The sequence below is a fragment of the Coregonus lavaretus genome, assembly GCF_964263955.1.
Source record: "Coregonus lavaretus genome assembly, chromosome: 11".
In the NCBI taxonomy this organism is placed as follows: Eukaryota; Metazoa; Chordata; class Actinopteri; order Salmoniformes; family Salmonidae; genus Coregonus; species Coregonus lavaretus.
The window spans coordinates 5,576,550-5,589,023 of NC_139998.1; the positions used below are offsets into that span (position 1 = coordinate 5,576,550).

General features: G+C 43.4%; 1 protein-coding gene across 1 annotated transcript in view; it reads right to left on the bottom strand.

Moving 5' to 3' along the window:
* LOC311136783 (filamin-C-like) overlaps nucleotides 1-12,129 on the bottom strand; it is a gene marked incomplete at both ends in the record, with an annotated part of 50,551 nt that extends 38,422 nt beyond the window's left edge. The window contains 5 exons of the mRNA XM_084171060.1: nucleotides 8-204; nucleotides 557-713; nucleotides 3,772-3,869; nucleotides 6,471-6,719; nucleotides 11,745-12,129. Of these exons, the coding sequence (XP_084027186.1) occupies nucleotides 8-204; nucleotides 557-713; nucleotides 3,772-3,869; nucleotides 6,471-6,719; nucleotides 11,745-12,129 (1,086 nt within the window). The remainder of the gene's footprint in view (nucleotides 1-7; nucleotides 205-556; nucleotides 714-3,771; nucleotides 3,870-6,470; nucleotides 6,720-11,744) is intronic.
* Nucleotides 12,130-12,474: the final 345 nt, after the last annotated feature.

The following is a 12,474-nucleotide window of genomic DNA, read 5'->3' on the forward strand; positions in this document are numbered from 1 at the left end:
CAGTTACCTTGTGGGCGCCCTCAACCTTGGGGATGTAAATGACGGTGTAGGTCCTGTTCTTGTCGTTGTTGAAGACAATCTTAGCCTCCTCAGTGTGTCCCTCAGGATCCGTGACATACACCAGCACCTCAGCCTGACCTGCCTCCAGAGTTTCCACTGTGAACACTGCTGGCTTCAGAACCATGTTTCCATGGGGCTCAATACCTATGGGAGAGAGAGGAATATCACTTTATTGTCCAATGTCCACGAATTTCCAGCAGAATTTATAGTTAGGAAAAATATGTGGAAAATAGAGCGTTAGAGGTGTTTGAGTCTATGGGCAGTATATGAAACAATACATAATGCTTATCAGAGATCCTGATTCACTTACATTACTTTACATTTTAGTCATCGGGGAGATGCTTTTATCCAGAGCAACTTACAATCAGTGCATTCAATAAAGTAGGTAAAACAACCTCAAGACTTACGCAAGTAACATTTTCTTTATCTACAAAATCAGTGCTAGATTCAACACACCACTGTGCTAAAGTATGGTCCCTATCCCAGTGGTACCCACCTGGTCCGTAAGCCTTGGCTTTGTTGGGGTACAGCTGAACCCCTTTAGGTTTGAGGGGAGTGCCAGGCTTCAGTTTAGCCTTTGGGAACTGGGACAGGTAGGTCATCACGGACTGTTCATCCACTTCCGGATCTACAATCTCCTCAGGGTTGATCACCTAGGCCACAAGGAGAGCGTGAAAGGTTAGTTACCTAGTCAACAAGCAGAAGGTCATGGGTTAGGGCAGTAGTTTTTAACCGGTGCCTTGAGGAACTCAGGAGTGCCGCGAAAGGTTTCCTGATCTTGATAGTTTTTTGGAACACTCACACTCCTGTGGAATGCATATGGAATTTTGACTTGGGAGTAACAGTACCGCTCAGATAATACATTGAATGGTATATGGTTACGTCTGTATCGCTGTTTCAAGTCTGGTGCGCTCAGGCTGTTGTTACGTTATCATTTGAGGGGAGCGCATCATGAGCAAAGTCATTTGTAGGCTATCATTTTACTTTGCCTGTGAGAACCATTAGCACAGGCAAGTCTGATTAGGCTTAGCTGTAACAAAACAAACGCTTTGTGTCCGTGATTGCACCCCAATGCACAGAACCGCTCGTCTGTAGCCCAAACCGTTAAAAACGAAATACCTTTTTTACCAGAGCTAAACAAATATCTTCCTAGTGGGGATTCACCGGACGCTCTTAAAGAGGTACACACAGATTAATCATCATGAGTAAAGAACTATGACAATAGTTCAAATAAACACAATTTAATCTGTAAAAAAAAAATTGTCACAGAAAATAGAGGATTTGCAGTATGGATCTGATGAGAAGGAGGTCATTACCACTAAATTAATTAATAGGGAAATTTTTGGTGTGGCGCAGAATTTTTTATCCCATCAAGGTGTGCCACGGTTAAAAAAAGGTTGGGAAACACTGGGTTAGGGGTCAATATAGCCACAATTGTCTTACTTGACTTAAACCCTTTTGCCCCATGGGGAGAATAGATCAAAGCACATCTGTATTCACCCTTAAAGAGGATTGTTGTCTGGTCTTTACTGTAAATAGTCTTTAAGAAATGGCATAAAATACATTTGATTTCTCTATTGTTTGTGTGTTCTGTATACCAATGTGAAGGCACATTTCCACATTGCATAGATACTATTTCTATTCTATTTCATTGTCTCCCTCCTCCTCCTCCACTCCCTCTTTCTCCCTCCCTCCCTGTTTGTTGGCCATATCACAGTGTGGTGTAAAGTTATCTGTCTATCTTGACCCCAGTACAGCAGGGTTAACGACTGTGGCCTCAGTAAACCATGATTTAGCCCAGAGCCAAGCACTCTCCCACACCTCATCTACAGCTCACAAGACAGCCCTCAGCCCGGGGAGAATTCAGCCCCCTAGGCCTGGGGCCTGGGAATCCATGACACCCAAGGCTCTCTCTCACTATGATACACACCCTAAGCCAGCTCAATATACACCCTAGGCCAGCTCAATATACACCCTAGGCCAGCTCAATATACACCCTAGGCCAGCTCAATATACACCCTAGGCCAGCTCAATATACACCCTAGGCCAGCTCAATCTACACCCTAGGCCAGCTCAATATACACCCTAGGCCAGCTCAATCTACACCCTAGGCCAGCTCAATCTACACCCTAGGCCAGCTCAATCTACACCCTAGGCCAGCTCAATCTACACCCTAGGCCAGCTCAATCTACACCCTAAGCCAGCTCAATCTATACCCTAGGCCAGCTCAATATACACCCTAGGGTGATGCCATGTCACGAATTGCCGTTTCACTGAGACTATGCACGCGGTGTATCAGACAAACAAGTGAACAAGTAGATAAACACCCACTCAAATAGTACATCTGACAGTGTCAGTCTTGGAAATGAATTTGGCAAATCTACACCTCAGCATCTCAATCTATAATCAAGGCTATAATCATGCACCTACTCAACACTCAAAGAAATACATCTATAGTAAAAGTGAAACATAGTAGACAGTATAAGACACCTTGTCACGTATTGTCCCTGTGTTAACCAAAACATCCATTACATTTCATTCACTAGCTCCACAATGTGCCCTTACAAAAAAACACGTGACAAATCACGTGAATAGGACACGTGAAAAAACGTGGTTTTCGGACACGTGTGAATCCGTATGTGAACAAATCCTATAAAAAATGTCACCTATATATTTTTTGATCTACAAATAAAAAAATCAGGTGACATTTTCATAAGTCACACACGTGGTTTTCGGACATGTGTGACATTTCACATACATCTTTCACATCTGAAAAACAGACGTGGTTTCCCAACATTTCACATGTGATAATATACATTTCTCATGTGTGCTTTTGTAACTCGTGGGATTAGAACCCAGGTTTTCTCATGTCCACTACACTTTCTCATGTGCATTTTTATATTTTAATGTCAACTAGGGCTGTCAAACGATAAAAAAATGAAGTTGACTTCATCGCAGGATTTGTTGTGATTAATCACAATTAATTTAAGATTTCTTATACAGAAAGCATTACAAGAATATTGACTTCTTAATTTTGTCCAAAGTAACCGTTAGCAAAATCAGGTAAATCGATGAACACGCTTTCTTTAACCTCAAACTCAACCTCAAAGTTGCATTGTTGTTTTTAGCTTTAAATTACAAAAAGCTAACTTGAGTTAACTGATTAACTCTGACAGCACTAGTTTTACATGTTAAACAGGATAAATAAGGAGACATGGAGCACTAGCTTCTCTTCACTGGGCTTCTTCCAACGGTCACTGACCAATGTATGAAGAAGAGAGTGTGCCTGCCAGGAGTAACACTCCAAATGGATGGCTCAGAAATAAGAAATCCTTATTTTTAAAGCACTTTAATTATTATACTCAGTTAGGCTAAGTTACCTTCTTCCAGGATGGCATTACATAACATTGCTACTGCAACATGTTAACACCACCTTTTCACGTGTGAGGAGAATAACGCTATTTCACCACCACATTTGAGTTTTCTTCCATGTGAAACTGTAAATGTGATTTTTACATGTGAAAATGCAATTCCATATGTGAAAGTGAGATTTTCACATGTGGAGTTTTCTTACATATGAAACTGCAAATGTGATTTATACATGTGATTTACTTTCACATGTGAACTTGCATTTTCACATGTTAAACTACAAATCTGACAAGCCTCAAGGGGCTTTCCGTGGACAGTTGTCCCCAGAGTAGTGTGTCTTACCTGGGGCACGCCCAGCCAGTCGTCAGCTTGCTGCATGGCCTCTCTGGCATTCTCCACAGGCTGGTTAGGGTCCCAGGCCTGCCAGTCAGGGCACAGACCTACAGGGAGAGAGAGAGGGAAACGACGGGAGAGAAGTAGAGAGGGAAGAAGGAGGGAGAGACAGGGGTTTTAGAATGGAATCAGGGTTAAGATGGCATCCGCTAACAATTACATAACAGTGTCTTATCTGGTTACAGAAACAACTAAGATTATCATCATTACTACCCTCCTACTAATTACTACTAACACCCTACCACCCTGTGAGACCATGTATTTACCCACGCTGCTCTGCTCCAGTTTGTATAGATAGGTGTATAGCTAGTCCTCAATGGAAGTGCTTCGATTTCAAAACAACGAAAGCAACAGACGTCCTTTCACTTTCCCTGCCGGACACTGAGGGCTAAAGCAGACAGGCTAAACACTAGAAATAGACTTACTAGAATGAGCATTCCCATTCAAGTCAATGGGTCTATGATGTGTGGACCGCAATGTAATTCTATTTCTATGTGCTTACGTGCCTTGTGCTGCTAATGCTTAATTAGCTGTTGGCGATGCAGTGAGTTCACTGACTCAAAGAACCCAGAGCGCAACAGGAGTTTATTATGACGTTATTATTGACGCCGTGGAGCTGCTGTGTTACTGTAACGTTACTGTGACGTTTAAACAACGTTTACATTACATTGATCTGACGCTGGACATTGAGGACATTCATTATGTCATAGTTATTCACCGTAACTGAGAATAACATTGTGATTAAAAAGTCAGCAATTGTTGGGTGGAGGGAGGACGGGTGGGTCTTCTGAAAGGAATGCATTACGACAGTGGAACTAATGTCTGACATTTCGCCAAAGTAAAACATTCATGTTTCAAGTTGCAGGTGATTTCAGCTTTGGACTTAAGCCCAGCCTCCTCCACCCATATTGATATTTCAATTCTATTACATTTCAATTGGACACTGAAGAATATTGTCAGGCATACACAAGAAATACTTTCTAAAAAAAAGGAGGGGAAGACTCTTGTTCTACCTGATTTCTCCTGCTGTACCAAAACTATGTCTGTAAAGTATAGATACATTACAAACTAACTCTAACGACTTGAGCAGGGCAGGATTTGTCAACTTCCTAAATGCTATTACATGTTCAGTAAGGAACAAGGGCCTTGTATGGTCTCATCTGTAGCTAGTTAGGTGTTTGAAAGCCGCTGTATCACGTCATGTAAACATTCAACCACAGTGTTCTAGACTCCTCTCTCTGTTCTATAACTCAAAAAGGAGACTTTTTAAAGCTGCATGTCAGAGGGTCAGAGTGTGCTGTAACTTCTGGTCAAATTGGAGGCGTTTCAAGTCGACGAGTCATCTCTGTGAATCTCCACTCCTGCTCCAAAGCTTTTCCTCGTGCCATCAGTCTCTAGCACAGAACGGCCTGCTTTTTAAAGACGTGCCAAGCATATAAGCACATCTCCCTTGACAGATGAAGAGGAATCGTGCCCAAATTTGGGGGTGTTGTGTGGGGAGTCTGAAGAGAGCTCCTTCACTTAGTCTGGGACAGCTGGCAGGGACGTCCTAGAGCTCTTTCTCTCCTGTCTTTCTCTGTCTGTCTGTCTCTCTCTCTCTCTGTTGATTTTTCAATCTCTCTCTTCTCTCTCTCTCCCTCCCTCTCTCTCTGTCCTTGTCTCTGTCACTCTGTCACGCGTCTCCCGAGTGGCGCAGTGGTCTAATGCACTGCATCGCAGTGCTAGCTGTGCCACTAGAGATCCTGGTTCGAATCCAGGCTCTGTCGTAGCTGGCCGTGACCGGGAGACCCATGGGGCGGCGCGCAATTGGCCCAGCGTCGTCCAGGGTAGGGGAGGGAATGGCCGGCAGGGATGTAGCTCAGTTGATAGAGCATGGCGTTTGCAACGCCAGGGTTGTGGGTTTGATTCCCACAGGGGGTATGAAAAAAATAAAATAATGTATGCACTAACTGTAAGTTGCTCTGGATAAGAGTGTCTGCTAAATGACTAAAATGTAAATGTAATGTATTCCTCTCTCTCTGTCCCACTGGCTAAACAGGGCCACCGAGGCCTACTGCCACTGCCAGGCTGTGTAAGTGATACCGTATTGAATACAACAACTGACTCATAGCTGACCCTGACATCTCACCACAGTAACTTCCCAGCCATGTGTCTGATGGAAGATGAGATGACCTGGCACAGCACTTACCAGGGATCTACCATTCTCCTTTAGTCACATTAACTAGCACCAAACTGTTCCGGAGTCAGTTCTTACCAGGGGCACAGTTAGGGAAATCGGTTTCTTGAGCATACCGAGATGTTACACTGAATTTCTGCCTCGACCAAAAATTTGTATCTTGACCATACCAAGATGTTACAAACATTTCTGCCTCAAATTGGAATTGGTATCTTTAACATTGCGAGATGTTACATAGGATTTCTGCCTCAAATTGAAATTGGTATCTTGAGCATTGCGAGTTGTTACAAGGATTTGTGCCTCGACCAGAAATTGATATCTTGAGCATTTGTGATGTTTTGTATGTGACTGTGTTCTGATGAAGAGATATTCTCCTACCAGTAACTAAAGTTCCCATGGGAGAGTATTGTGTGTGGGAGGGAGGTGTGTTCTGAGGACATATACGGGCAACAAGAAATCCACATGAACTAACCAGGGGCACAGTTGTCTACCAGGGCTCCCAGGGCCTTGCCATCCCTCCAGTCTCGGTGGAAGTTGTTGATGGGCAGCTCAGGCACCTTGTTCTGGATCCATCCCAGCAGCCTCTGCTTGGGGGTCAGTTTCTTGGCCTCCTCATCGTCCTCGTCCTCCCACATGGGCATGGAGATGGAGTAGTGCAAGATCAGAGTCCAGATCAGACCCAGGATCAACTTCAGGTTCCCATCCACGATGGCCTTGGAGTCTGGAGGGGAGAGAAACACAGATCTAGGATCAGATTTGGGTTCCCATTCATCATGGCAACAAGCAATGTTACGTGTATGGTTTTTTCTCAGACCAAATAGACTGTTTGGTATCTGAGTCTTTAGATAAACAAAATGGCCTTGAGATTACATCTACATTTTAGTCATTTAGAAGACACTCTTATCCAGAGCGACTTACTATCACATCTATCAAGTCTGACCTGACTTCCACTCTCTCACCCCACCCCAGACACTCCTCTCCAACAGGAGAGTGACTGAGTATCCCTGGTATTCCACATACAGACAGACAGATTCAATGGACATGGTTGGGCACCAGAGACAACAACAGCTCAACAGCTGAGGACATACAGTATGTTGATATGGAATCCTTCCCAAAGTCAACAGCACTCGGATTTCAATTGCTTTGAAAGTACTTTGGAAAATCAGTTACCTTTAGTTTGCGATAAATCCAGGAAGATGCACTAAGTAGTAGGACAATAAAAAGACCAGTAATCATGCCAACAAACTTAACCAGTGTATCCTTAGAATAGTCAATTATCTTGGTACCTCTTAAAAACTAACCACACTCACAGACTATACATAAACCAAACAATAACATCTTACTTTGATTAAGAGTAGACAATAAACTGGAGAGAGTAAAGTGTATCCAAAACCATTGTGCAAAAGGCTAATACATTCCATATACATATAAGGGAAATTTTTCAACTTCATATTCATAATCTCCAGCACCACCCCAACATCAACATATGTGAAAATGGCAGGTTTCTATGTTTAGTAGTAAATAAGATAGAGGAAGATACAGTGAGTATACAAACCATTAAGGACCGTGTATGTGTGCCATTCAGGGGGTGAATGGGCAAAACAAAAGATTGAAGTGCCTTTGAACTGGGTATGGTAGTAGGTGCCAGGCGCACTGGTTTGTGTCAAGAACTGCACCGCTGCTGGGTTTTTCAAGCTCAACAGTTTCCCATGTGTATCGAGAATGGTTCACCACCCAAAGGACATCCAGCCAACTTGACACAGCATTGGAGTCAACATGGGCCAGCATCCCTGTGGAATGCGTTCGACACCTTGTAGAGTCCATCCCCCGATGAATTGAGGCTGTTCTGAGGGCAACTGAATATTAGGAAGGTTTTCCTAATGTTTGGTATACTCAGTGTAAGTGTTTCCAATGATATCATCAACCAATCAGTAGACAATTAGTAGGCAATATCAAGTGGAGAGGCTGGTCATGTGAGTTGTTTATTTCTGAGTCTATGATTATTTATTCTAATGGGCCCTATTTGATAAGGCCCATTATACTGACTGGCATACGCCAGTGGAGGTGTTTTGTGGCATGTGGTGTGTGGTGTGGTGGAGGGGCTGCATGGCTTTATGTGGTTTTAATACTGCCATATCAGGTTTTATGGACAGCCATGTGCCATGTGGTCAAACAGTCATCTGGCAAAAAGTGTGTGCCAGTGACGTGCTCAGTATCAATTCATTTAGTATCCGTAGGTTGCTGTGACAACACAGAAACGTTATTTAAAGGCTTGTGTTCACTGTTCACCCGGGGCTTGGTGCTGCTGCATCAAGTCTCAAGAGGCAGACGTCAGGAGAGGAATGACAGCGCTGCTGTTATCGTGTCCCGTTTCTGTCAAGCTGACAAGGTCGAAAGTATGGACACCTTCTCCGCCTGTCACTCCCCAACACACTCACTTCGAGGTGGGCATTGTGTGAATGACCCCTAACCTCTTTGCTGACACTATACTGCAGGATGCTGGGACATTCCAGAGGCATGAGGTCCGTCGCTCTCCATAGAGAGTCCCCCTGGGCATCACGACACACATGCCGTGCCCTTTACAACCACACGCTCAAAGCGACGGTTACACTGGGAATTTCACTGGGCCTTGTGGGGAGAGTAATCAGTCACCAATGTCATGGGTTTAATAACCCTTCTACTAAGTGAAATGTGAGGCTGGAAAACGCTAGCTAGGCTTCTTATAGTCCCGTTTCTTCTCATAGTCCCGTTACGCAAGAGTTTAGCTCTGGGTTAACCGAGATAACTGTTTATCTAAAGCCACTGCTAAGTGTGTCCCCTGCTTATTCTACCAGTACACAACCTGTCCAGTATAAAATGACATTATTGCAACCAGCTCTGCCCACTTGAAGTACTGTATGTGTCTATGTCTATCTAGTGGCTGCTGCTAAGGGAGTACAGGGTCCACAGAGTCCAAGGTTCAGCATCTATGCCTCAATCACTCATCCCAGGGTTTAGCTACCTCTCTGCATTCAGCCAGCCTAAACCTCACCTCATAACCTCCACACTATCCCAGGAGGATTCTGGCCATGCACCCACTGTTAAGCTAGCCTGGTCCTAGATCAGTTTTGCATTATAGCCAACTCCTATCATCTTTCTCATAATTCCTCTGATATACAAAACAATGACCATAGGATTTGGCTATACAGCCCTAACTGATCTGGGACCAGCAGGCTACTTTAGTGTTAAGCAGGCCGTAGAGTTAGTGGCTGTCGACATAAACCCATTTCCTGTCCCTCTAACCCTTGGCTTCACTCCTCTGACCTTTAGTGAGTGTGATTATGAGGTGTGGAGTGTGTGCAGAGTGATAGGGGTGTGTGTGTTGTGTGTGTCTGTCTGTGAACGCGTGCACAGCATCGTTGTGTGTCATTCTCATTAACATGGTCCTGCTGAATTTCCAGAGCCCAGAGCGATGGCCTGCCACTGCCTACCACAGTAGTTTGAGTAAAACATTTGCAACCTTGAGAGTCCAGGATGGATGGCTTCAGTCTTGGCCCTGACATGGGGCAGTGATCTCAATGGCACCTCTGCTGTAAGAGTTTCCAGAGAGATGACTGACCCATGCCCACTTTGTGAAAGTCATGCATCAGTAGAGCACCTGACAAACGGGCAGTGGTGTGTATTCATGGATGCCAAGGGAAGCCAGGCCCCCCCAAATATTTGACCAATAATTTTTTTTTTTTTTAAATAAAAAAATACAAAATTATATATTGTCTCTCTCTGTGTTTTTATATAATTTTCCGTAAATTCGCAAGTGGCTGAATCTCACTGGAGAAATCATCTGAGCGAGGGAAACAGCGCCCCTCTGTCTTAGTATGTGTAGCCCATGTATCTGATGCTGTCTGGACCAAAAGAGTATAACATGTTACCGCCGTAGCATTTCATTGATTGATGCCAGCAAGCATTTGGCCTCCCTTGATAAACATTTTTATAAAATAATTAGCCAATCAGCGTTGAGCTGAGCTCAACTGTGGGTTATCCTGATGCAGCTTAACGCCCCCCAAGGGAGGCCAGTTTGGATTTGGCTTCACACCAATCAAATCACTTCCTAAGCTAAATATAATTTTCAGAAAAACTTGTCTGTTTCTGGTCAGCTTGTGTTGATGTCCTGCAGTAGCTAGCTTGCTAAATCAGCTCTTTCATTTACATTACATTTTAGTCATTTAGCAGACGCTCTTATCCAGAGCGACTTACAGGAGAAAGTAGGGTTAAGTGCCTTGCTCAAGGGCACATCGACAGATTTTTCACCTAGTCGGCTCTGGGATAGAACCAGCGACCTTTCGGTTACTGGCACAACGCTCTTAACCACTAAGCTACCTGCCGCCCCCCACTTCATTGCTTCCACTTACAGTCCAGTCCTTAAAGTCAATTTCCTAAGCCATGGATGACTTAATTCTCTGTACAGGCCAATGATTTTAATGGCGATTCTGATCTAACCATAAATTAATATGTTGTGCCACTGGCCTGAGATGATTGAAGTTCAATATGTAGCTTAGATGTAGCTTAGTAGGCTCACGTTAACTAGCTAGCTAACTTAGCTGGTTCATTGTTGCCCATGCAAGGAATTTAGGCTAGCAAACATTTTAGCTAGGTAGCCTATGACAACTAAAACTGAAAGTGTACTGTATGACAGAGCTGTAGACCGTTTTGTTTTACTTTCACGTGCACGCACACACACACACACACACACACACAGAGAAATCAGTGCCATGGCCAGCCACATGATATTTAGCAACATTGATTGGACTAAATTGTTTTTGGTATCTTTAAGTTTGTTTTCAGTGTATAAAACTAAGCATGTATAGTGTTGTTGATTTGATGATGTTTAAATGTTTAAGTTGAAATGGTGCTGGAATACCGGAGGCAGTGCTCCTGTTGTCTACGTGCTGACTTGCGGTAACTCTGTGGTTCAAAATCTTCCTTGACCATGCTGCAGGTGATATAACTGTTTGTTACATGGAATATTTGCTTTATGGACTTCACTGGACAGATGTTGCTCTCCGGTTTTGAGATGAAACAAACGTATGTGCTGTTGTCACTGTGTGACTGCTGTCTTTTTGTTGTCTAGGCCTTATTGTATTTCACGGTGGCGTATGAACGAATGGGTTATAGAGCAAACAACATAATTATCACAACATAATATGGCTTTTTTACTGGCTTGGCTTGGCTTCCTCAGCGATTTTACCCAGGCACCTCTACTGCAAACTGGATTTACAGAGGTGCCATAATACTGTAGTATGGATGGATGTTTAGACTCAGGCTGAGTCACTTTGCTGAATGATTCAAATCGGTCTCTCAATAATATGTGGTCGTCAATCTAAGATCCACTATTGTGTAAACACATATTATTACTCTACTGTGTATTATGTGAAGTAAAAATATTTTCTGAAATGACGCTGACAGTCTATAATTCATGTATATCCATTGATTAATTAATAATTAATGAATTCATTTCTGTATAGTCTATATTGTAACCTAAAGAAAATTGATTTATGAATCAGTAAAAAAGCTATTATTTTGATATATTTTGTTAAAATAAATAGAGGCACGTGTTGTTCTGTTCTGTTATTCCCTCTGTCCAGATTACGCACCAGAGTTTGGTTGAACTCCCTCTCCTCCTCTCCCTCTCAGCCCCTCTCTCTCCCTCTCTCTCAAAGATGAATTATAATAAATAAAACATTGCCCCAAAAGCTCAATTATCACTTACCAATAGACACCAACTTGATGTGTTCCCTGTCCAAGAATTCAAGAGCCACAGACACATTTTCCAGTTTCATCTGTCTGAAATTGGGTCTATTGTGGTGCTTTCTGTACATCTTCTTCTGGCTCAGAACTTCCAGAAGCCCGATAAGCTTTAAACCGTCGCCTAAATCCTTTTGCAAGTCGGGGATGCTCTTGTTGATGCACTTGAGGTGCTCGTTGCACCACCTGGTAAAAGTGTTCTGTTGTATTTTCTTCCATGGCGCATCCTCGGCAAGGTCCTTCTCTGTAGCCGGCATCTCGTCTTCCTCGTCCCCTTCAAAGTTGTCGGTGCCCTGGTAGTACTGTGGTGGATGGCTGTCGTCGTAGTAATGTGTATTATTGCTTGACATGCTGGCGGTTTCCGTGTGTGCCTTTTTATACCGAAAGTCAGACGGATGTGTGAAATTATCTGCAAAAAAGTTTAGCCGGTCGATTCCAAGCGCGCGCGCACTCTTGCTGTGGTAAAAGTTCAAAATTTGGAGAGAGGAGTTTAAAAAAACGTTCCCTGGAGACTTTTTGGAATAAATTGTGAAGAACCACTTCTTGTTAGGACAATTATGAATTAAATGGTCCGAATTACAGCACTTGCTGCTGCACCGCGGCCGGCTAATGGTTTTTAATTGGCTGTGGCTTGACAAATGTAGTCGCTGCTTCTTAAGAGATAGGCTCAGAGAAGAATGTCGCTTTTTTTTGTT